At 37.7% G+C, this 27,376-nt stretch overlaps 1 protein-coding gene across 1 annotated transcript; it reads right to left on the reverse strand.

Annotated features, from left to right (window-relative positions):
• Nucleotides 1-788: 788 nt before the first annotated feature.
• On the reverse strand, nt 789-27,274 carry CAPZA2 (capping actin protein of muscle Z-line subunit alpha 2). Its single transcript, XM_075208983.1, has 10 exons — nt 27,168-27,274; nt 21,034-21,097; nt 17,223-17,274; nt 15,416-15,479; nt 14,388-14,594; nt 14,142-14,221; nt 13,846-13,924; nt 12,784-12,855; nt 11,517-11,579; nt 789-1,771 (listed from the first exon to the last, which is right to left on the reverse strand). The coding sequence occupies exons 1-10, from the start codon at nt 27,204-27,206 to the stop codon at nt 1,631-1,633; spliced, it is 861 nt and encodes a 286-aa protein (XP_075065084.1). The 5' UTR covers nt 27,207-27,274; the 3' UTR covers nt 789-1,630.
• Between the last annotated feature and the right edge of the window lie 102 nt (nt 27,275-27,376).

Below are 27,376 nucleotides of genomic sequence, written 5' to 3' on the forward strand. Positions count from 1 at the left end.
TAAAGAACCAAATTACACTACAAAACTTGCACATGCACGAAATGTGGCAGGGAACACAAGCAATGGAGAAGCATTACAGCCTGGCTGGATCCCGCTTAAATGTTTAGTACCTGCTCTACCAATCCTAGATAGGCCAGCACAGTGGTTTAGTGGCTGGCACATCTGCCTCACAGCACTGGGGCCACGAGTTTGATTTCTGACTATGGCCTTATCATCACCATTTATTTATATAGCGCCACTGATTCCGCAGCTCTGTACAAAGAACTCATTCACATCAGTCCTTGCCCCATTGGAGCTTACAGTTTAAATTCCCTAACATATGGTCTCCCCGTTTTTGCGTGGGTTTCCTCCGGGTGCTCTGGTTTCCCTTCCACACTCCAAAAAAAAACCAAAAAAAAAACCACACACTTGAAGGTTAATTGGCTGCTATGAAATTGATCTTAGTCTCAGTGTGTATTTAGACTAAGCTAGAATGGGGCAGGGACTGATGCAAGTACTCTGTACAGTGCTGCAGAATTAGTTGCGCTATATAAACAGCTGATTATGATAGGCCTCACACAGGAAAGCGGTGTTTGTTTTTTAGGCTTTCCCTACAATGAGCAACTTGAACAACTTGTTGCCTGTTAAACAACTCTACTTCCTACTACATGTAAATGTATACTAAGAAGATGTATGAATACTGTATATTTTACCTTAGAAAAATACCAGTATCCAACCAAGCTTGATGATCTTCATTTTAAAGAAACATACCAAAAGAACATTTGCAACAAGCAAGTTCTACTCAGACAATTAGAAAATCTGCATTTTAATGTCACATTGAATACATTTCAAGTGAAGAAAACAGAAAAATAAACTGACAGACATAAGGAGAACAAGATTTTATATATATATGTATATATATTACAATTTGCCTTGTTATAATACATTGGAGGCTATATAAGAAAAATAGGATGTTAAGGGCAAATGGATTTCAGGCCAATTTAAATAGCAGTCACGGGAATAAAGCATTTAATATAGTCAAGCAATATCAGATTTAGCAAATTCTCAAAGTAACATGAGAACTTGGGAGATTATATATAAATTTTAAAAGATAGTTTAACTGAGCAAAATAAAGAAGTACAATGAAGCTTATTTCCCATATAGTGAATAGAAAATTCAGAAGACTAAAGGACTTCATATGCCTAAAGTTTATCAATGAACACTTTCAGGGTATGCTAAAGCCATACTTAATAAAGTTTTATTCCATGCAGGCAACAAACAATTGTGCCATCAATTCTTTATCATGGGAATTTTACATGTTTTTCAATTTCTTATGTTTGTATTACCTCTATGCTTTAGTGCAATTTTCCTATACCCTTGTAAGTGTTTTTTCCTCCTAAACATGTTGAGCAATGGGAAAATAATCAAATACAGCACAACACCCCCAGAAACAAAATTATAAACAAAAAACTGAAAGAATTGATAAAGATCAATCTTGTGCTGTAGCTGAATTAGTTTAATTATAATGATTTGTTATTTTTCATAGCAAAAGGCCATGCTGACCAGGAAAGTTGGCAGCTCAAAATATTTTTGTAGCTATATTTATTTGTATGCACAGACACTAAAATCATCCAGTCATGCAATGTTCATGTTAAGCATTTTGCATTTCTTTTCCAATTTTGTAACTAAGAATCTTGTTCCAGTCAATCTTCGTGCGGGTCACTGGCAACTGCCGGCGTAAGGCTTTGAAAGTAGTGTCCGACATGGTCTGGTAATTCTCACTGATTGCAGTCTATGAGGGAAAGAAATCACTATTAGATATGGTAGTTCATGATTTAGGTGTCATCTAGGAGGGGGGGGGGAAATTTCATAGTGGAAGAAAATATAGTGTAAGAGTATTCCATTCATTGACGCAATGCATTGAATATGAATATAATGTCCATATCAGATTTTTTTTTTAAAAAAAAGTCCCAAAACTTGTAAGCCAAGCAATGTGAATGAATAAATAATGCATCAAAAATATGCTTGTGTGCATTAATATTTAAACAGAAGAAATAACAATTCTAAAATAATTGGTGCATGTACATAAAGTTGATTGTATACAGAGTGCTACTCTTTATTAAGACAAAGCAAAACATACTAGCATAAATAAAACATTGAGATTAAATACTCATTACTGCAATGTATCACAAGTGCTTAGAGAGCCAATTATGACAAAAACCCCCACGTTAGGAGGAGCCTATATCAAAGTGATAACAAATATACTGTAAATTTAATAGTGACATTGTCCTAGTTAGTATGCATTAAACTTTCTGGCTCAGATATCTGGATAGGTCTATAAACAGATTGCTGGGTATGAACAGAATACAGGCATGATCCTAGCTGTTTTATTGGTTGTGGTTGCAACTGAAAAAGCATGTTTATTTCTTACATAACCTAATGTGAACAATTGCATGAAATGTTATCACTTTAGAGTCTTATTTTACTACCACAGTAAAAGACAAAACAAAAACATAATTGTAAACACTAGCATCAATACAAGTTACTTTGTATAGCTGATGCCTTAAAATTTCAGATCATTAAGCACACACATTGCAATCTTGATGCATCTCTGAACCCAAAATTAGTGCAAAGTCTGGATAGAAAATTACTCCCATCAGTCACAATGTGACCATACGAATAGGTTTCAACACAGTGCATAAATAATCTGGCCACTCTGCCCCATCGCTAAACGGCCGTATCTCTGTTAGCGACTTACACTGGAAAAAGTGTCTGAGCATGGGGAACAGCCCGTGAATGGTCAGCATTAGATTTAATGGATTACTTTTCATATAAATATTGCAGGACTTGATGAGAACTGATGACATTTTAGCTGCGACTGCAGGGAGAATTTGGTCTTGCATACCTCAGAGCTGGAGTCTAGTGAACACTGCTAGGTGCTTCAGGCACCTCCAATTGCCAAGATAACATATATACAAAGAATGCACTATGTATTAAAGCAAAAATAATTGCAGACATGAAAAACCAAAGGGTAGGGAGGGCCCTGCTCATGAGACTCAAAACAATAAATAAGTTAAATCATTTCTAATCCAGTAAACAGTCCAAATCAATAAAATGTCGTCATTATATAAAAAAAGAAGCTCATACCTCTAGTTGGTATTTTGGTAGTTTTTGTTTCACTGAAGCATGTTCGTAAGTGTTCCTATTTTCTTGATGTTGATACATTATAAACATTCTCATATTATACAAATTTATGCAGTCTCTAGAATATTCTATTTCATCTGTCCAATAACAGTCTATTTTTACTTTTATGTAGTTTTTTTTCTACAGGTATGACTATTGTGTGTTACCTTTGGTAAAATATTTATTGTGCATTTTTCCTTCAGCAATTTCAGATACAATTTTTTTCCCCAAAGGAAAAAAACAAAACTTTTTTCTAGCAGCTGTTTTCTCAAATAAATATTCTACTATGAAAGCTTATTTTTTGCAAACTACTTTTTTTCTTATTAAACTTGACGCAGTCTTAGTGTTGGTAAATGCATTTCATGAAAAAATACGTTGGTTTAATTCCACATATATTTAAAAATACAAGTGCAGTACTCTTTTTGTCAATCGTCTCTTATTGTTGTATTGGCCTTGTAAAATAAAAAACTTTTTTTTTTTTTTTTTTAAAAAATAAAAATACAAGTGCAATTTCAAATGTACTGATTGTTTTAAAGAAACTTATTAAGCTAGATACCAACAAGCTAAAACAAAAAAAATTAGATATACAAAAATAGGATTTTTGTAGCGTAAAATCTCTCTCTGAACACAAGTTGGGGGACACTGTTCACCTTGGGGGGTATAGAGGGCGCTGTGGGAGCAATGGCACTAATAAAAAAACAAAAACAAAAACAAAAAAACAACAAACTTGTCTAGCCTGCTCTCCTCCCCTCTGTGGCTCCTCCACAGGAAGAGATCAGTTTATTTAGTAATCAAGTCACAAGAGAGGGTGAAAACACAACAGAACTGTCAGAACGAAGGGTGGGAGCGCAGTGTCCCCCAACTCATGTTCAGAGCAAGATTTTTACATCAAGTACAAAAATCCTATTTTCTCTTCCACACTAGTTGGGGGACACTCACCTTGGGGACGTTCCAAAGCTGCCCATATGGGTGGGAATGCTCAGAATGAGCGGCACGTAAAACTTTACGGCCAAAACTTGCGTTTTTTAGAAGCAAAGTTGTGGAAACGAATGTATGAACAGAGAAGTTTTAAAGAAACAGACTCCAAGGGCTCAAAGGGCGATTTTTGAAGCGCCAAAAGGACCAAGTTTAGGTCCAACAGAGCCACTGGCGGAACAAAAAGGTGGTTGCACATGAAGTACATCATGTAGAAAAGTCTGCACCTCCGGTAACAGAGCTATACGTTTCTGAAAATACACCAACAATGCCGCTACCTGGACCTCAAGGTACGACAACCTCCATCCAGACCATCTTACAGAAGCCAACACCCTGGCTAAATTAGTAGGAACTTTGATCTTGCCTGGATCATGGTTTTAACCACTCTGAAAACCCTTTCTGTCCGAGAATCAAGGATTCCACCTCCAAGCCGTCAAAGCCAAAATCGATCTAGGTCCTGATGAAAGAATGGACCTTTACTGAGAAGATCCTTCCTGAGAGGAAGACGCCAAGGACGATCCACCAACATTGTCTAAAAGATCCAAGTACCACGCTCTTCTCTGCCAATCTGGTGCCAGTAGAATCACTGTACACTGGAACTTCAAGTTGGTGTTCCTTTACCCTCCACTTCCGATCTTCCACAATGTGAGGCTTAAGTGTTCCAGTCATAGCGTCCACTAAGAACGCCTGAGGGTCTCTTGACCTGGCACATTACCCTTCTACCTTGCAGTTGTGCTGCAAGGCCATCAGGTCTATTTCTGGCTGACTCCATCAGAGGGCTATTTGAGAAAACACCTCCGAATGAAGCGACCATTTGCCTGGGTGAAGGGCATGCAGACTTAAGTAGCCGGCCTCCCAGATGTCCACCCCTGGAATGAACACCACTGAAAAATTGCAGGAACACTTCCTTCATGGCAAGAGGACTCCTTGTTCCTCCTTGATGATTTATGTAAGTTACTGCCGTAGCATTGTCCGACTGTATTCAGATCAGCTGATGTGCCAGGAAGGACTGTGCCTGAACTAAAGCTTTAAATACTGCCAGTAGTTTCAGAACATTTATGGGAAACCGTGCTTCCTCTGGCATCCAAGTATGTTGCAATCTGAGGTGAAGTGACTGCACACCACCAAGCTAGCATCCGTCGTTACCATGGTCCAGTCCCACACCGAGAAAGGACGCCCCTGTGTTAGGATGTCTTCCCTAAGCCACCAGAGAAGACTTGCGACAACCGAAAGACCTGCCTTTATAAGTGGGGATCCGACCTTGACAACTTTGGTAGAATCTCCTGCTGGAAGTTGCGTAAATTAAAATGAGCAAACTGCAGGGCCTCGAACGAGGAAACCATGCGACCCAGAAACTTCATACACTGAGACACGATTTTAGAGATAAAAGATTGTTCACCTGATGCCAGATCTTCCGCACTTTGAAGGGAGAAAAAAAACTTTTCAATTTGTGTCGGATACCAATCCAATGTATGGTGTTCCTGGGATTGTTGATCAACTGAATTTTTTGTAGTTGGTCACCCATCTGTGTTCCTGCAGAACGCCCCTGGTCAGCTGCAGATGGGAGTGAAGGCGAGGTATTGACTCCGCCTTGATCAGCGGGTCGTCTAGGTAAGGTAAAATAGTCACCCCCTGTAAACTGAGCTGCCAATTACAGCCATCACCTTTGTGAACACTCGCGGTATGGTGACCAAATCGAATGGGAGAGCCCTGAACTGAAAATGCTCCAGATCCACCGCAAATCGCGAGACTTTGATGACCTGTCCATATCTGAATGTGTAGGTAAGCATTCTTGGTATCCAAGGATGCCAAGTACTCACCTTTCTTCATTGAATTTATCACAGATCGGATGGACTTCATTTAAAAGCTGGGTTCCGTAAGCAGGTGTTGAGGTCCTTCAGGTTTAGAATTAGTCTGAAGGACCGATTTGATTTTTGCACCAGAAAAAGGTGAGTAAAAGCCTTGACCTCTCTACCCCAATGGAACTGGAACAATCACCACGGCATCCCAAAGTGACTGTACTGCCCCCTGCAAAACCTCTTTTCTCTGACTCCCTGGAAAAAGGTGTAGTCATGAAACGCCGTGGAGGTGGAGATAATATGTATAGGCAACTCTTCAGTCTGATGAAAACTTCTGACTGATGAAGATACTGTACAGGTTGTAGACTGGCTGAAGACTAGAAGAGGACCCACAAGTGCTACCCTGCCTGGGATTACATTTGGACAGTCTTACTGTCAAAACAACCCATCCATTTGTGCTGCTTAGAGCAAATCCTAACACTTTGAGTATTTTCTTCTGTATGAATGGGCAACTGCCCAGTTCCACTTTAGCATGCGGAAATTAATTCTGAGGACTATCTGCTGCAACAACAACTGAACTCTCATTCTGTATACATGACCGTATTATTTCTCTGGCATAATTTCTCGTTGAACCGGATTGTGTCTGTCCTGGATAAATTATGATGTGGCTGCATCTAAAACAGGAATTGCACCACTGGTGTTGCTTTTAAGTTTATTTTATGCACGGCGTAGGTTTTCGCGATATGAAGAGAGCAGAGTAGCAAAGAAGCCGATCGACAGAGGTCCAGTAAATATGTAAGTATCGGAGCTCTGCAAAAAAAAAAAAACCCCCAAAAAAAAACAAAACACACCAAACGTTAAAGATCCTAGGGGATGGAACCCCAGCAAAATTAATCAAAACATTCATTTTAAAATGGAGAAGTGTCTTTAACCCCTTCAGTGCCAAGAACAAGAGTGTGGCAAGGGCACCAAAAGTGTCCCCCTACCATCCCCACCCTGGCACCTAGAAACTCAGAGGCAGTTTGAAAGAAGGGAGTCACGTCTCTGAAATGAGATACCCACTTAATAGTTATCTGGTGATCACCAGACAATAATACCCTACACTATATAAAAATTTACAATTCCAATGATGGAGGAGGGCGGGACAGATCTCACTGATCTTGGATTATGTGAAAGAGGGGATGGGTCCTCTATTTCAAGTGATATGTCCCCTTAGTAGTTAATGTTTGGTGATCACCAGGCACATATATATCCCCACATCCTGGAACCTAGAGGCTCAGGTGCACCCTCATGTGAAACAGTCCACTCTTTCAAATAAGAACCCTCACTTATTAAATATTTACTGGTGATCACCTGACAATGATACCCCAAATTGCAGAAAGCATTAAGTCACAGCACTGTCCCGAGTTCAATTCCCGAACACGGCTTTATCTGTGTGGAGTGTGTATGTTCTCCCTGTGCTTGCATGAGTTTCCTCCGTTGCATGAGTTTCCTCCGGTTTCTCACTTTCTTGCAATTTAGAAAAATACAACACTTTTTAGCCACTTGAGGTAGATTTGGTTTGCTGTGACAGTAGGGTTAAGCAATCTAATGGTATTTTCTGTAAATTAAATTCTTCTGAAAGAACAAGATATAATCTGTGTGGGTACTGCACAAACAAATTACCGATATTAAAATGTGCCCAATCCAGCGAAGACATCTGAAAGACTGTGCCCAAACAGTAATTATTTATCGCACATACTCTGGCTGAACTAAAATTATATGTTGTTTACTCTTGTCAAAATATATTTAGAAGATTAGTATGGCCTCTGTGTTTTGAGACAACAAAAACATGTAGAAACAAAGTTGAGTCCATCAAAGATGTATTATTTTAGAAAATGAATTAAATTATGCATGCTGCTTACACCATACACGGGACATTGTAAAATAAGACGCATGACTGAGAAGAATCTGATTAGACAAGGCAGTAGCATGCAATGTCAATCTGTGGTATCTAAAACCAGCAACATGGAAACTTATTTATTCTCATCTAAAACTAGTATCAGGAGCTGGCTGGCAAATTTTACCCCTGGGGGGAGAGATTGAGCTCAGCAGCTTGTTATGATAGCTACTGAGGTCAATGCATCCAACGCTCTGCAGATGCTCCAGGGCGCTCTAGAACAGCTCTTTTCATCTATTCCTTAAAGAGGAATAGATCCGAGAGAAGTTTTTTCATTTTGGCTCTTCTGAAAACAGTAATACCTCATCTGGAATTTCTCTTCATTTAGGACAAATTGAACTATATCTTATTGTGGATATTTGTCTTCCACTGGATCGAGCTACTAATGATTTTGAGGATGAAGGATGGAACAATGAACACATGTCAGCTTTCAACCTAAACTATACAATGTATTAGCTGATATTTTTAAAGGTACACTTTAAGAAGGTGACATTTACCTTTCTTTCTGGAAATGTTTTCTCTAACAATATATGTCACCAATAGTGCCATATATTGTTAAGGTCACTCATTTTATATTAGACAATTTTAAATTCTCAAAAGTGAAATAAAAAAAAAGGAGGAGATAAATGATGATGGGAAATTAAAGAAAGTTTGAGCCTCCATTTTCTTTTAGTAGCATTCATCATTATTTAGGCCATATACTTTACCACCCTTTACATTTGATAGTGAGTTGATCTTCCATTCGAATTCAGAACAGCTTGAATTGTTAGTAAGAGTCTGTTAAGTGAATTGGTTTACTTGCTTCACTGCTGAGTGAAGTAGATTTCCCTGGTTACCAAGAGATGGCATTGACCCAGCTATTTAACAATGGTTAAGAAAAGGGACTGCAATAGCCAAATGAATGGTATGAGGCGTTTCAATCAATACACTTTTTGGGAGTCAAATTAGATACGATAGCCCAAAGCTATCTAAAAGTCAAATTATTCTTTCATGTAAGACAGCCTGCCAAGAGGTTATTACTACGTGTAACTAAAAATCAAATATAAACATTTTTATATGAGGAACATAAATATATAAAAGACAATGTTTTGTAGTAGAGTGTAAGCTAAAATAGTGCAGAGTGCGTGAATCAGCCTAATATAAGATGCTTCATTAATCTCGTTTTGAATTGCAACAACTGTGTGAGCATGCCCATTGTGCGTACAAGAGCCTTCCATCACTTCTGAACCACATAGAAGCATGCGAGTGCTGTGGGAAGATGACCACATACTTCCAGATCTGTTATTTTCTGTCTGTACTTATTGATAAGATCAGCAATGGGCATTTTCATATCATGGTATGGTTGCACACCGTGATAACAGACACATTAAGTTCATGGCCAGATTAAGACATTGTAGGCCCATGGGCTAGGAGTACTGTAAGGCACCCAGTTGTCAAGCGACTTATGCCCAATTCAATACTATTGGGCCCCCCCACCTGTATTTCTTACATGAGGTTACCGTTGTGACTATTGTGCATGCATGCAAGAGAATCACTATATATACACACGTGATGATGTCATAATCAATTGGAACATACTAAAATATATATTTTTTTGCTTGTTATTTTCTCTGTCCCCAGGCCCAGTCATGATCTCACCCCCAAGTCTTTATGTATTATCTCTGCTCCTCCTCTACTCCCCCCCCCCCGAACACTTACTAATTACCTGTGGTCCTCTTTACACATCAGGTGGCAGGTGTACTTCTGTCACTGTAAATGCAGGCGCAGTAAGCTCCATTGTGAGGAAGTCTCGTGAGAGTGAGACTATGACTCAGTCTCACGAGATCGCCTCACCAAGTAGCTTACAGTGACAGCAGACAGCTAACAGCATCAGATTTGCCGTTAGCTGCCTGTCTGACTCCCCAACGTGACAGTCAGACAGTTTAATTAGTGGTCATAAAACGACTTATTGTTTGCAGCATAGAGAAAAGCAACTGCAGGAAATAAAAACTATGATAGATACCAACACTATTCGGTAGTCTCAGCAATGTTATGATCAGATGACATTTATTTTGCATTAGGTTTCAAACGGCATTAGAAAACGGAGGAGAGAACGTAGGATAGAGATATATTGCTGTGCCATGTATACTGTCCACACAAAACATAATTTTCTAGTGGTAACCACAAGTCACATACAGCATTGTCTGTTCATCTAGATCAGGGAACTTTTTTACCCTTTACTCCCAAACATATTTAGATACACCAACGTTACCCCCTTGATTTTAAAGGAAGGAAATCATATATTACTAATCATTGGAATTCAAAATTTTATTGTATCTATTCGAAATTCCTTTGAAAAACTTCAGGTTTTGGAGAAATGATGTTGCTTCATTTTTGACACGAGAGCATCAATATTGGGCATTTTGATGTCAGAGCAATTTGGATACAGTCTTCTGCGTCCAATCGATTTCTCTGCTTTGTTTTTATGTTCGTTAGAGTGGAAAATCCTTGTTCGCAAAGGTAGGTTGTTGCAAAAGGCAGAACTTTTTGACTGTCTCCTCATGTGTAATTTTGATGCCTTTGCAGCTGTTGACATCCAAAAATACGACAGATCTGCTTTGTTTTCAAATGCAATACGTGCTTCATTATTGTATCGAAGCTCAAGAAGTGGCTCTGCATGGGAATCAGCAGCATTACCCCCAGGAATTTCATTTTTACCCCATTTGGGGTAATTTACCCCTGTTCCCTGACCACTGATCTAGATGTCAGATGCACCAAGATCAAATATATCTTCCCTGCCCTGTTTCCCTGGTAGGATTCTCATGTGTTTTGTTTGAAACAACGGGAGAAAATTCATAGGGACAAGATAAACAGATAAAACTGACATTTTGCACAAGTTTTGTTTTTTTAATTAAAAAGATAACAGCCTTATTATAATACTATGTTGAAACATAAGAGCACATCTCTTGGAACGTTCCCCAATTACCAATGATTGACTACCATGAATGACAATATCCAACTGTTTGATGCAAAACTATCATAATACATCTGCATAGCACCAGTTATTAAAATCAAAGTCATCTTTTGAGAACTAAAATGCCAAATCATGTCCCACTTACATGAGTCATAGAAAAAGGCTATCATTACATACCCTGTAAAATCACTTACGCAATCTGCAATTCATTGTAAGTGTTTAAATTTGTATGTGTCAGATAGTATGCTAAAATTAGCAGGGTCTTGTACTAGGTAATCAGCAATACTGTCAAATCCCTATTTTACATTTTGAAGGTACAATATTTGTGCAAAGTATGGAAAATGTATAAAGAAAATGCACCTCAAACTTCAGGTAAAAGAGAAAGACACTTTCTGGCGGATCTGAGAAAGTGGAGACGTTGCCTATAGCAACTAGATTGTAGTATTAAGTACTTTCTACAAAATGATAGCTAGAATCTAACCAATTGCTATAGACAACTTCTCCACTTTTCCATCCTGCCGGAAACACAGGTGTTTCACTGCACTTCACATTTGAACATATTCATGGTAAACAATATCAAATAAAAAAAAATTGATACACTGCTGCACAAATTGGCCAAAGACACATTAACTCAAATGCAAGCATTTACTTTTTTACATCCTTCAAATGGAAGCAAAGGCATACATACCTGGTACTCATTTTCTGCATCCTCTACAATTTTAATGAACTCCTTAGCCGTTTGAATTTCATTCTGAATGAGAAAAGCAAATAAAAAATAAAAAAGTTATAAAAATAAGTTCGGTATGCAATAATTCTAGCTGGCTAATGGCTGCAGTACAGCCTCTCACAGTCAGCATTATGCCATGACCCACTTTTGCTAGAATAACACTGAATAATCCTGACAGCCAGCCGTCCATGAAATGTAAATTTTGGAGTTGTTCAGCAAAGTGCATTTTACAAATACACCATAAAATAAAAATTGGAAAATAGTAATTTTAGTAAATCAGAGCTGTAACTGGTTGTTATTTTCAGCTGTGTGTTGCTGCCTGTGTACACAACAGGATTTAGTTGGCAGTTGTGCACTTCAAGTTCCATGTTTGGCATTTTTCTTCTTCTCTACACTGAATAGAGCACTCACAATTTCTATTCTACTGTGAGCTGCAAAGTCACTAATGACCGTTCAGGGTGATCACTGACATTCTTCTTTTTAAGTCTTAATGACTGAATGTAAGTGTTCTCATATCACTCCAGCTTGTTATTGTCTTAGATTTTTTTTCTTAACCAAGATCTCCAGCTCAACACTTTCCCACTACCTGTACATGTACCAGATGCCAGACATTCCCCACCCGCAAACACTCAAATGCTAAAGGCAATTCTAGCTCCAACTGCAGCAAGACAGCAGAAATTGATATTTAGAATTATTGAGCCATTAAAGGCTATCCACCTTCACTTTTACTTATTTTACTTCCAAATCTTAATTAATATTTTACCCTGTACTATACAACACTTGTGTGATTGTGCAAGAAAAAGATACATAAAAATAACTTGTCAGTTACCTACATGTGCATGTAACAAACAGGAAAGACGGTGGTAGGAGCTGTATTAGAAGACAGTATTAATTAGAATATGGAAATAAGGATAGCATAGTGAAAGTGGCCTTATACTGCCTACACACAGCCTGAGCATCAGCATTATTTTCCAATTCGGCAAGAACCAAAATCGTCCATAGCTGAACAACAATGTACGCCAGCCAATAAAATAGGGCAAACCGAGCCTATTCATGCAGTCGGAAAATGACCAGTACTTACAGACTTAACAGTAAACTTCCAACCACATTTAAATATGTCCCTATTATAGCACGCATTGTCAGTGAAAGGGTTATAAGTCATTACTACTTTTTCCTAAGTCTTCAACAGCTTGACTCCTTCTGGGCCTGCCTGCAGCAACATACTTACAGACACCGTTAGTGACTCTTCAACATCTTTATGGCTCACTAGCTGTACGTTGCCATCTTCATAATAATGAACCTATATGAAAACAAAGCATATGGTGGGTTCACAAGACTGGACTAGAAGCTTTCTGATGGGAAGAGGAAAGGGAGGACAGGAGGTGCAGTAGGAATAATAAAACAAGCGATACTCTACATATACCATAACCACAAAAGCAAAAACAGAATCAATGGGATTAATGTTATTACATAGTTTCTTATCTGTGCACAGACCTTAACGAAAATGTGAACTAAAAGCAAGAACAGGGACAACGTTTTCCGATCAGTTGAAGCATTTAAACACAAACAGTATTTTCCACTCACTTTCAGGCATGACCTCGGGAGCTTGAAAACACTTTTTACTGGTGGACTATGAAATAGTGCATGCACAAGAGTGGTGGTGGATTTGTATCAATTTTAATTGAGCCTTCACAACATTGCAGCTCTCTTTAAAAATACTCCAGGCAAATTTGTTTCATTAAAGTCCTCTCTCTTGACTACGGTTCGCTACACTGCACCCTTTGTCTGGGGCCTCCACAGCTCCCATTGTACCTACCCCAGCCTCAGCCCAGGTAACTATCTTCTCCAGGAGAACAGTGAACGAATACAGCAAGTGTAACATGACCACTGATTGGACAGCAATAATAACCAGTTAAAGCAGGTAAGTAACACCGAAAACGTTAGTACTCTTCAGCTGACTATAATTAAATGGGGTAGTTTTAATAAACACATTTGTCTGGAGCATTTGTTTTAAGCGCACCCCCTTAATGCACAGGCAAGAATATAACACATATGTTGCCCAAAAATGACCTACAGCCATGAGCGTTAATCTACACAAATGCTAATATGGATCATGTCAACGGTAGTGTTTATGGAGATGAAGAAATATGATTATTCATATTGTAGACTATCAGACAAAGCACAAACGGTACAAAAAGTCATGTTACAGTAGCCAGATAAAGAATTAAGGAAGAAATTATAGTGGTTTTAAAACAGCAAAAATGGCAAAGCCTGTTCAATACAATTGTACCTGAATTTTTAGGATGCCCACCACCTTTGTAGTGGATTGCGTGATTGTAAATTTCCATTCTGACCTCCAGCGTCCATTCCTGCAAAAGAAAAGTAAGCCAAAAATATGTTAAGGTTTTTATAAGGTTTTTTTAGTTTGAATAGATACTGAACTTGATCAAAGAGTGTTTACATGAAATAGCAGTTAATATGTGTTTCAGCTATTGACAAGTTTTCAGTAGGCTGAAGAATCATCAAAAGTAGCTAAGAAACTTGATTACTGAAGATTAACCGGTTTACAATAAACAAAATACTTACCAAAAGTTTTTAGCTTGAAACTGATGGCTCTCTATGCATGCAATTATGGTTTGCTGCCCATCAATTGTTTTGCCATAAACCTGAACAAATGGAGGGATTGAGCCAATTAAAACTTTGTAACTGGTGCTGGTACAAACAACACAATCGGCACAAGAGGGGAGAGCCAAAACTACAGAACATTTTTTTTCAATCCACAATTTATGAATTGAAGATTTCTTGATAATGCCAGAAGTATTTTAAACTTACAGTACAAACTCCATTTGGATAATGATCTTTCACATAGGACCTCACGGCAGTGTCCACAACATTCCTCCACGACTCTATGGCATTTTCTCCTTCAGAGGGCCTTGGGTCACTTGCCTCCTTTCTTAAGTGATCAAACTTATATGAAATTTTGTTTTTTGGATCCAAAAACCTTCCATTACCAAGATCTCCATGCTCTGTTATTAATACCTACGCAGAAAAGAAAAAAACAAAAACAAACAAAAACAAAGGGTTTAAGGGAATTTAATAAGATCATTTTAGAGCCCCATGTGCTCATACCGAACCAATTGGCTGATGAAGGAAACAATTTTTGTGCGTGTGTGACCAGGTTAAAGAAACAATATTTATGTATCCATTCCAGCCCAGAATACTAAGGACTTCGAATTTGCCAGATATGAAGTTTTTTTCTTCATAATTTGGACCATCATATGTAAAGTATACTACATTGCATTTACCCATAAGAGTGCCCTCAGTATTCCCATCCTAATTAAATTATGTATCTATGATCCTTAGACTGACTGCAGGAGGAGGCACTTGGTGGTTGTGTCTATAGGACACTGACTAGAAAGGAATTCACTTCCTTTGGCAGTGACTGGGCAAATCGCAGTTATAATATTTCACATGTAGGTCACCTCTAACCACCCCCTTCCGGCCCCTCCAAAACAAGCAGTTATTTCTTTATATTGCAACTCTTCTATCAACTTAATAATAATGCCCACGACTGAACCATCAAGTTTCTACTTAACATATTAAAGATCAGGGTCACTTTATATGAAAATTATTAGGTACACTCTCCAATAAAACTTTCTAATTCTTGTTACTGGCATTCATATGCATTCTCTGCCCCCACCCGACTGGCAAAATTTCCTGGGGAGAACACTGTGCCCTCTTCCTCTTGGAATGTAAGCTCTTGTATGTCCTTGTTTTATGTATGTCCTTGTTTTCCTACTGTACGGCATTATATTATATTAATTGTTCAGTACTGACAAAGAGGTTATAGATGTGCGTACCTGATCTTCATATCCATCAATTTTCACTGGTGTGAACTGATCCAAGTTGTATTGCGCAAAAGCACTAAAAGTAGCAAACAATAAAAATCAAAAGTCTTACAAGTATATAATAAAAAATATAATCACTTTTTACAAAAACTTTTCACAATTTGACTTCTAGGAGGTTGTTTCATGAACTGGTACACAACTGCTACCCTCACATTATGGTTTTAGAGGAGATATACTTCTGGTGAGCTCTTCAAAATGTAACAAAACTGCATACAACGTTATTGTGGGGTGCCTACATCTCAATGGATGCAACCCTCGTCTAGGCAGGCAAGTAATCTTTTTCTTTGGTTTCTAAATGATTTTTTTCCCCCACACAATATCATGCTGAAGAGATGAATGTTGGGAAGTCACTAGACCCTATACCAATCAGCTCCCTGCCTTGTGCAACTATCATTTAGGTCACTCTAAACAGCCAGAACTTTGTCTGGAGGGTGAATAAAATCAGATTCAGTTATTTGAAATTGGACATCCCCGAGGTATTAAATTGTTTTAAAAACAAAAACAAATCCCCAATACAATTTTCATTTGTAACAAAAAAAAAACTACTTAAATGTAAGTAGTAAAGAACAAAACTATATACCATATACCAGGCAGTTCACTCATTTGTTATGGCTGCCACAGAGCTGATAAGGTCCAATTCATACATGTCAAGGTCGTGGAAACTCATTAGGAATTTCAGTAAGATGGTACAGATGTCCTAGCATTATACACAAAAAATGTTTCCTGGCCTTCCAATGAGTGTTGGAGATGCAGCCAAACCCCAGGTACTCCTAACCACATTTGGTTTGAATGCCCAAAAAACCCTTCCATTTTGCCAATCAACTATCAAAATCACAAAAAGAAATAAGAGAAGAGGTGCCGGCTGACTCTGGTTTCTGGCACTTTCACCTCAAGAGTAAATGTCTCCAAATAAAGGAAGAAAACAACAAACACTCACCCTCAACTTATACAAGACTGGTTTAAAATATTTGATATGGAGATGGAAGATGATCACTCTCTGCTCTTGATTGATACAAGAAATGTAAGCACCTGGTAGTATTGCTTAGAAATGAAAGGTGTCTAACAGATTAAAGTTCAACAGGTAAATTCCCTCTGAAACATTGCTCCAATGTTCTCATTGTAAAATCCTCAGTACATAACGGTAGAAATATCAGTTGGAGAATATAGAAATATACAAATATCAAGACAGGGCACTGAAATATAGATACCATCTCTGTATCAAAACTACACAAAATGGGCCCATTAAACATAAAAGCCTAGCCCTTTGTCATAAGTTTGCATATCTGTATGGAGACAGATTTCCTCCCTGCTCTCATCCCCCCTATTCATTGCTTTGTTTTTGTTGTAAAAATAATGTAATTGTTGATTCTATACAAGCACTGTACCACCAATCTATATAAATATGAAAATATTGGAATAATGTAATGTTGTTGTTGGTACCAGATAGACAGATTAAATAAAACAAAAAAACCCGGTCATTAAAGAACATTATTTAGCCAATGTAAATGTGCTTTCTGATATATTAACATCCAACAGCTTGATTTGCTCATTAAATTAAAACAAGTTATAACAGATAAAACCAGAAAAGGATCACACCTGCAGAGGCTGCAACCATACAAGTCTGGTGTGAGGTGCATTAGGGAATTAACTGTACATATCTGTATATAGAATGGCACCAAGCAACACTTCTGAGAGTGTAGGATTCCTCTTATTTATTTTTAACACACTTCATAATAATCTTAATGAAATAAACACTTACTGAGCAGCACCTTCCCTGAGTAAGTTATCGTTGTTAAGTAGGAACCGAACATCTACATGAGAAACACATTTAATCAAAGTAGAATTATTAAACAGTCTGTATAAACATCAACTATAAAAACACATGCACTAGGAGCATAAAAAGTAATACAATTGATCAATATGCAGTCTTTAAATTCAATAAAATAAAGACAGACAATGGGACATAAAATAATATCAACAACTTCTTAATAGTTTTAAAGCTGGACAACAACCTGGTACCACCTGTAACACAGAGAAGATAGATTAATTGGTGGCAGAGGGGGTGGGGGCTTAGTGTGTGTGGTCCTCCCATGCCCACAGTACGAGGAACTCGGGAAATATAAGCTGCAAGAAGTTACAAATAACTTGCAGTGCAGATTTATAAATATTTTTTGTATTCAAAAATGAAATGTACACTATGGATATCCACAAGTCTTATATAACAAAGTGTCATTAATTTCATATTCTGCTTTCAATGTGAGATAAAAAGTAATTTAACATATGAACCCATTCATCACATCATTTAATTTGGTAGAGCAGATACAAAAGCAGCAATTTACTCACATATAAGTTTAAGTGCTCATAGTACTGGATCATATAATTAAATAAAAAATACTACTAATAAAGTGTTATTTTTCCATTTATGTTAAATTTACAAAATAACCTTTATAAGGTTTAAACACAGTAAAAATCAGAACTCATTTTATCTAATTTACTTAGCTGCACACTAATGAATCGGATCTTTCCTTTATTTTCTCTTTTGTTTAGCTTTACATTATCAATATTTCATTTCCCATTAATGGTTTAAAAATGTATACAGATTTCAATTATTAGCAAAACATCTAATGAACCTGGGATTACACAATAATAATAATGACAACACTCACAGAACAACCTATTACAATGTTTAGTGCAGTATAGCTTTCTTTAATGAACCCCAATTTATCATTACATGTATGTTTTTAAACTCCTTGGGGTAAATGTATCAAGCTGTGAGTTTCCAGTGGGTTTGAAAAGTGGAGATGTTGCTTATAGCAACCAGATTCTAGCTATCATTTTGTAGAGTGTATTAAATAAATAACTAGAATCTGATTGGTTGCTATAGGCAACATTTCCACTTTTCAAACCTGCCAAAAACTCGCAGCTTGATACATTTACGCCCTTGTCTCTTCCTTTAATAACATTAGGATAGAAGAATATAGAGTAAGGAGAAAAACATATGCTGAAGGTAGGACTGTCTGTGCACAATGGGCCCTTTGAGCAATGATTACGCTGCAGTATTAATGAATGGAAATAAGCAATTTCACAATTTTAATCTTTATTTAAAATTGTTTAGAAATAATAGACGGCAAATGATTACAATCAAATTTTACATTTTTTAAGTGAAATTAGTATAGGATGAAAAAAACTGTAACAAAGAACGGTAATAAAAAAAAAACAAAACGGTTGGAAATACCATGTTCTTTTCACATGGGTTTCCTCTTACAGTCCAAAGACATACTAGTAAGATAACTGGTTGCTAATGAAATTGACCCCATGGGCAAGTACAAAATTTAGACTGTAATAATCCTATTATAAAAGTTTCTGCTGAATAGCAAAGTTAATCCTAACCCTTCAGTAATAATAGCCTTAAATATTAGCAGATGAGCATTTATTATCTGCAAATTTAGCTTCTGAAGATTAAACCGTCTCCTGCAGACTAATGTACCAGTGAAATTAAGAGATGGATCACTAAAATAGCTTATTACTTGGATAATATCTAGATTCTATAACAATAACCAAGTCTAGTGTTATATTATATAGTGCTTTGTGCACCCCGGGAGAGAGCATTCAGTACCCTAAAATGTAAGCCGGGCAGGCATCCTCCAGCATAAACAGTTGTAGAGCTGTGTAATATGTAGAAAAAGCTGGCCTGGAAGCAGGCATAACACAATGTCACAGCTCAAGTTGGAAACCAAATTGGGTCGACAGACTACAGAATAAAAAAACAACTGTGAGGGTGTGCAGCCCTAGGTACATTTCTGGGAATTTCTCAACCCAAAGCAAACCAAACTAAACTTCGTTACTAAACTAATTTACACCAAAAACAAGTAAAAATAATTAAACACCCCCCCTCCCCCCCAAAAAAACAAAACAAAACACATTTACATTACATATAAAAGCATAACATCCATTCATATAACATGCTGAAGGACTAACTGTATTATGAATAGGATGCTTTTAGAATTCAAATATTTGAAATACTTTTAAATAGTAGTTCCAAGAAACAAAATATAATCTAATTTTAAAACAAGTTAAGGTTAATAAAACTGCATGCATTTTTAACAAAGTTTTAAATGAAATGACAGATCGCCCTATAAAAAACCATGTCAGTATAACATTCTTGCAAAAGTCCCCGTGGGGGATGAAACGCGTTGGGAAGAAAGACTTTCTAACCAAAATTGCACTCTCCAGTCTTCCGAATGGCTGCAAGTCAGAGACCGAAGAAATGCACAGGATGTAATAGGGCAAAAGGTCAGCTCTAAAGCAGCAATGTTCTTTTTTTTCAGTCGGACCATTATTGACATTTTACGCACTTCACAATCTCCTCCCCAAAAGGGATATAAATCAATTAAAACTAATCTACAATTGAGAGGTTTGTGGTTCATGCATAATTAACACAAGAAATACAAACTTTGAGCTGGATATGAAACGAAAAGTGACATATTTAAGGTATAATAAAAACATTGTTTATATATTCTATACTGTGAGAAAAGCACTTATGTTACATTATCTATGGAGTCTCATTCATAAACAGCTCGTATGTGGGCTAGTGTTTACCATATACAGTGCGCTTTCATTTCCTACGCTAACTGCAGTGCTCACCCTAAGGGCAGCTTACACTGCAAGTCACATCTCTCCTGCTATGGGCAGCCCGCCTGGAAGAAAGCATTGCACATATATACGTATGTGCTGAATAAAATGCTCTCTACCAGGAACCCAGATATTTTGGTTCACTACATTGTGAACAAAGCCACATTAAGCAAGGAGGGAAAAAAACAAAACAAAACCCAATGCTGGAGGACCATATGACATACCTGCTTTAAAAATGTGTAATGGGATGACTAACAATTCTACAACATATTCTATTAAATGTATTTATTGAAGATGTAAAAAATTGCCATTAAACGGAAATAAATGTTTTACAGTAGTCTCATTTTTTTCCCCAGACAGCCGTGTACTTTAACATGAAGTGCTGATTCAATCAGAAAAGTTGTATAAGTAATATTCTAAAAGGGTTCACTTTTTTCATCAGAAGACAGTAAACTATTATACAATAACTCCGGAGTACAGATGTAAAACAGCAATATTACTTTTGTGGTGTTGCACAAAGATCACTTGCACAAAATCCAGCAATAATAAAGGGAGTTTCCAAAGATTGCGATAGAGGGCATCTCAAGTTTGTACGATTACTAAATTAGTAATTTCAGATCTTGCCTTTCCTGAAACCCTTTCAATTCTGCTAAATCTACTTTTTAAGTTATTTCTAGTCACACAGCATGGAGCTCTTGCACTGTGTTAAACTTCACTCAAATACCAGGTGGAGAAAGTGCCATCACACATCCATGTAGAGACACACATATTATCTTATCTGAAAGAGATTAAAGTGCCTTTCCGCTGCTGCATAGATTACCGTGGAAACCACTCAAGAGCTGCAGGGCACTTTATAATGCTGCCCCTGCTGTTTTGTCTATAACCGTTAACGCAGTTAAGGTACCCAAGTAGAAAGTAAAATTAACAGCATTACCCACCATTAAACACTTCATTGAATTCTCCTGGTGGAGCATGGATGATGAATTTTGCTGCAACACGTACCTAAAACAAAATACAGACAAAAATAACGCACAATGACTAAAGCTTAAGAAATAAACAGAAAAATTTAATCAAAAGACCTCAAGACTCATGCTGGTCCACAACATTGTGTACTGTATCAGATGGGAGTTGCATTGGATTAGACTTCCTTTAAATTATCCACATAGTACATGTAGTAACAGTGTCAAAATGGCTTAGAAACAGCGCAAGCTGTCTGTAGGGGAGCAGAAAGAACCTGGTGCTCACAGTGCAGTGCACAGCAAGGTGCAGAGTGAACAGATGTGTTTGACCTGCTTAGAGGTAAAGGCATTTGAACAGATGGTGAAGGCAGCCAGGGAAGACAGCCATTTTACTAGGCACTACTCACACCAAGTACAGCCAAGTTTAGGTGAAGAAACCCTTCAAACCTTCCCATAGATGATAAAGGATTGGCGCATGTAGGAAAATTAAGTGACAATCACTTGTGTTAGACTAGTTAAAAAGCTCTCATTTTATATGGTCAGCTAACGAACCCTTTGAATGCCTGTTCACTTGCACAAATGTAAAGTAATTGGTTAGAATTTTTGTGAAAACGATCAGAAGTTTCTGTACTCTGTAGTCTCTTGCACAAGCTTTGGTTTCTCCTTAGTGCGCTGAGAGCAAGCTGCCCACTTGCTTGTAGTGTAGGATACAGAACACTTACAGTAAGCATGTATTTCTCAACCCTGCTTCTATTTATATGTATGCAGACAGTCTATGCCACTCACATACCGTTTAGTTTTACAACCCAGCCCTTACTAATGGATGTCATCTGCAATGTGTGCACATAAAATAGGATCATCTACTCATAAATACAATATACCTAGTTAATCTACATCTCCCATCTTAGATAGACGGCTTGCTACATATATGGTGGAGCACTGCTTTTCACCTACTATCTCATGCACCATGTCCGCTCGCTTATTACTTACACTGGTGGATAACAGATTTGTTTTCTGAAGATATAAACATTTGTCTTCTAACTACTCATTTTTGTCAGATATAAAAATTTTGGGGAGAAAATGTGCTATAGTCTCAAATAACTGACATCTCTTCCAAGGATTGAAACAGTGGTAAAGCCATATTAAAATTGCTACACAGGCCGAGCCTGCCTTGTGGCCCAAGTGAAATAACAGACTAAATTTTGTGGTCTGGTTTAACAAGTACTTTTTTTTTTTTTTTTAAATCGCAGCATACTACATTTTATTTTTTAAACTCTCAGGTTTATGCAACTGCCTGCATAGAAATTGTAGACATATCTGTAACTTGCTTTTCAATGCAGCTCACTTATCAACCAGATATACTGCAATATGGGATATATGACAGAATATTAAAGTGCACAAATAGTATTTTGTTAAATGGTGCAGCATTTAAGACAATAAAAAAAAACAACAATGCAACCTAACTGCAGCACAGATGTCTATGTAACTGATGTGTAACACAAAGTGCCAAACAGATTTGAATTCCCTAGTCTCAAAGTTAAACAGAAAAAAAAGAATGCTTTCATTCTAAGTTTATACCAAATGCTACTATCATTTCCTGTTGCATGTTGCACCACAAACAGTATCACAACAGTTCTATCAACTACTTGTGTGTCCATTTATGGCAATAAAGATGTATAGCATGGAAAATGCCTTTGCTAAAGTGCTTTTTAAACATAAAATGCTTAAGAAGTAAAAAGTAAAAGAAGTAGAATTGATCAATCTGCTCATTGTGGAAGGTTTACCAATTACACATACTGTGCCTCATTTAAAGTTTGGAGCAAAGCAAAAATGGGAGGGGGATTTAAAATGTGCAGATTTAGAGTTGGAAGGGGCATGTCCTAGCTCACTTTCAAATTGCAGTGTAAAAATTAAGCTGTCCAATATTTGTGCACTACATGAAAAAGCAGCCACTATTTTCCCTGTATGCATAAAGATAATAAAAATAAATGCATTTGCATCACTTGAATTGCAACATGGGTTTGTCCAGGAGTAAATTTGCACCTCTCTTTGCTCCCAAATCCAAATGAAGGCCCACAATAAGAACCTCCACCTGCTGCACAGGAAGCGTTGTGTTCAGAATATGTACAAGTTATTATTTTAAGGGTTATAGAATTACTATTATAAACTACAAAATCTTCATTGGAGATGGATTATTTTTGTATGACACAGAACAGTCAGAAGACACTATAATGTACAACACTAAAAACTATATACAAAACAGGCTAAAAATAAACAGTATATAATTTCAAACTTATTTTCTTCAACAGCATGCATGTTCAAGGTCCTAAACAAGCCAGGTGAATCCTTGGAAGAGATGCCATGTCAAAGTAAAACGTATATAAATAAATGATCTTCAAACATTTTCAGCAAGATGCACAATAGCATGCAGCGCTTAAAATGTTTTACACAGTGCTTACACATTACATGAAAGTGTTTTCAATCAAAATAGTTTTAAAGTATCCAAGCACTCCCTCTGCTTCTCCCTAGCTGAACTGTGAGGGTTCATCTCTTGGGATCACCTCTGCTCCATGCGGAGGGTCTTGGATATGATCAGCTCCCACAATTTAAGGACTGATATGCAAGGGCTTTGCTCCAGTCCTTACTTATTCAGGTCACCAACTCAAGGGTCCCAGCAACATCGATTGCGATTAGTTTGTCAGTGGTATGAAGCAGCATGAAATCAGGAGAAATATAAGGTAGGAGGTTGTCCCAGGACCCTCATAATTTAAGAGGAAAGCAAGTTTAGAGTAGATGAAGCCTTAATAACTGTATTTAGTGGTTTTTAAACATAATATATAGTGTAAAGTCATAAATTGCCCAGATAGACATTTTATTTTAAAAAGTTTATTCTTATTGTTGCAGACCTGTTCTTGATGAGGCTTTAATCGAGTAGGTACCAATCTGTTCTTTCAGCCCAACCTCAGGTTGAATCTGTGGCTGATTTTGACTCGCACAGTAAACAAAATGGGACAAATTCAGCTTTAAATTGCTTGGTTGAAGGACAAGAGGATGTTCATGTACATTCTCTTTTTTCATATTGGGGGGGGGGGGGGGGGGGGGAGGAGAGATGGCTGTTTGTCTTCTCTTAATAGGAAGACAACACGCTAAATGGACCCATAGCTAAATAGAAACCTAGCTACAAAATTATCTCTGAAATTAACATATTATCTGATACTATCATGTCAAAAAGGCAAATGACTGAGACTTGAGAACACTTTCTGCATTTTTGTACATTTTGTTATGCAACGAACTGTAGTTTATGATTGAAACATGATCGAAAATACAGGGGATTAATGTCCTCCTGTTGGGAGTTGTATATGGTGCTAGTATTCCCATAGTTCTAAATCCTAAATGAACATGGAGGGTTTTGTATGCCTGGTACTCCCATGGAATAAGTAGAAGACATGGCATTAATAAACAGAAAGATAAAATAAAAGCATGGCAACTATGCATAAACTCTGGACACAGTGGTAGATATATTTTAGAGATACTTAAATAATTGAAATCCATTTGATATTCAATTAAATTTTGGATGGTACAATGGTCTCAAATTTGTCCATGATACAAATGTTAAGCTGCGAGATGGTTCAATTTTGTGGTTCCTAAAAACGTTAAACTATGCATGTGCCAGTTAGAACTTAAATAGCTCCATTTTAACTAGCATGTTAACATTTGTTTTCTTTTAATTCAAACAGTTAATATATTCAAGTTCCATGGCTGAGATTTGCCATTACACAAACTATACAACACATCCATTAAGCTCACTCAAACATGGTTGAATATATCCAAAACCTTTTAGTCTATGTAAAGTTTGAGAATTTCCAGCAAAGTGTTGAACGTTATACAGAATTGTCAAACGAGTTTGGGAACCACTTTTAAACAAGTTCAAGTATCTCTAATATCTTTTACCATGGTGATACTGCTCAATTACTATTCGAATATAAATCATTTTTTAATTCTTCATGCAAGACCAAACAGGATATCCTAAGCATGCCAATACTAGTTTAAAGTAAATAGAGTAAATAAGTTTGTTTGTGTTTAAATATATCGGGGTACATTTTGGGTTTGTGTCATTCAGTTCCCCTTAACGTCCTGTATTCGTTGGCCCCAATTTCTTTTTTTTTTTTTTTTTAATATACAGAAGCTGAAAATCGGCTAATTGTATGCAGTAACATCGTTTTCCTGTCAGTCTCCTTACAGGGCACTAAGTTAGTTGTAGTTTCACTGTATTTGCAAATCACTTTTACAATAAGGCCGTTTTTAAACAGAGCTCTATTTTGTGTATATTATGTCCCTATGATAGTAAATTGGTACACTGGAGATTGGTAAATAGTACCCATGGCAAAGCCCATGGTCTTCTGTGGCACTCTCCACCAGCATTAGAAAACAAAAAAAATATTGCAGTTTCTGTACTTCAAACACTATACACACATACATATACACACATTTTTAATACTAGTGGAGAACCCCTTCACGCCCCCCCCCCCCCCCCCCCCCAGGCTTCATTGAGAAGCACAGCCTCCATGTCACATTTTTATTGGAGTGCAAAAGAGTGTACTTTGTATAATATAGAGGTGCATAAAAGGTGCGACATGCAACTGCATAAAAAGAAGCTCATATACGCAACTTTCTTTTCATACCCCAATCATATGGGAGGCTGCATAGCTTCCACCTCCAGGGATACCCGTGACTAAAGTGCAGAACACACTACAGGTTTTTCACCCGATTATTGTGCCAATCTCATAATAAACTGTTAGGTCGGATATTTCATTAGCGTGTAAACTCCACCATCATGTTCTATTCCACTAAAGCACATCATATAGTTCGAAGAACTAAAAATCTCTATAAACAACGTAGGTCAAATTCTGCAATGAGTATGCACTCACAACCTGCAGTGTAGGCAGATCGGCATAGAATTTACAGTCACAATCTTTTCAGCAGATGGTTATGACAGATGAGCACAGATCTGAAGGTATCATGAAAGTGTGTACATATGAATCTGCATGCTTATCGGGACTTTCAGTCATTGGTTAAATTGTTAAAGAAATTTTCTGTAGTGTGGTAAGTAACCAGGGCCCCCTCTGTAGCAGTGAGAGTTGCTGTGTGAGAAGAGCCTAATTTCACTTTTTATGTATGAGAAACAATCCCCCCCCCCAAAAAAAAACAAAAAATGAAAGTCACACTGAATTAAAGTGCATCCTCCACATTCAACAGAACTTTACTGATGCTACAAAATATAAAGACCACTTTTACTTAACCCTAACTTATCTGGGATCAGCTTTGATTAGTTTTAACCCTAGAGAGCATTTTTCACTTACTAGTGATATAACAAAGTTATTAATAGAATAGACTATTAATAGAATACCTATGTATATTTTGCAAATACAACACAATGAATTCTTATACTTCAGATATGATGCAGCCAATATGTGCCACAAACACACTGAGCTAACCTCTTAAACGGGACCATATTACTTAGCAGAATAATCAGCATTTAGACTGGGAAGATTATGGAGTACTCAGTACGCAGCACTCTAAGGGAATAAGACCAATGTGTTCCATAGCGAGGACAATAGGAAGCCTTATAATACAGATTAAGTGACAGGAACACACTGACATATGTACAGTAATTAGTAGGAGCGCCCGGGGTGTGCGCGCTATATATATATATATATATATATATATATATATATATATATATATATCCTCACGTGTGGACCTGAGCTGAGTGACAGCCTGCAGCCCGGGCACCAGCCACCCTCTGTTTGGCCAGGTCTCCACCCTAGTGGTTCCTATTTTCGGTTAAGGCCGTACAAGGAGCGGGTGAGGAGGAAGAAGAAACGAGCCGCAGACTGTCCCACCTCCAGGGGCCGAACGGAAGTCACCCAACCCCTGCCCAAGTTCATCGCTGTCGCCCGGCATCGGTCACCTGCCCTCACCCCGCCACACACCGGGCCCGTCCCGCACCGGGCCTACGTGCAGCCTGAGCGGTGTATCTACACTCCCCATCCCCAGTTCGGCTACTGACATCCTAAGGCTGCAGCTTCCGCGGGCACACATCAAACACCAACCTTCTCCTCATCAGACAGCTGATCCTCCATGTCCGCCATCTTCTTCACCCCCTTTTCCTGACTGACTGTGCGCGCCCCCAGGGCGGGGCCTGACGTCAGGGAATGGCCAGTGCTGGGGAGAGGAGTGCGCGTGCACGGCGATAGGAGGCCGCAGGGGCGCGCTCAGTAACTGCCTCTTCCTCCTCTGGCTGTGTGCGAGCCGTCATATA

This window comes from Mixophyes fleayi, chromosome 4, assembly GCF_038048845.1.
Source record: "Mixophyes fleayi isolate aMixFle1 chromosome 4, aMixFle1.hap1, whole genome shotgun sequence".
Taxonomy (NCBI): Eukaryota; Metazoa; Chordata; class Amphibia; order Anura; family Limnodynastidae; genus Mixophyes; species Mixophyes fleayi.

Excerpts from the sequence above, each read along its gene's own strand:
- CAPZA2 (XM_075208983.1), bottom strand. The coding sequence starts at position 27,206 with ATGGCGGACATGGAGGATCAGCTGTCTGATGAGGAGAAG. Across the intron at positions 15,480-17,222 it reads CTCAGGGAAGGTGCTGCTCA|TGCTTTTGCGCAATACAACT; the intron begins GTAAGTGTTTAT and ends TGCTACTTTTAG. Across the intron at positions 1,772-11,516 it reads ATGCAGAAAATGAGTACCAG|ACTGCAATCAGTGAGAATTA; the intron begins GTATGTATGCCT and ends TTTCCCTCATAG.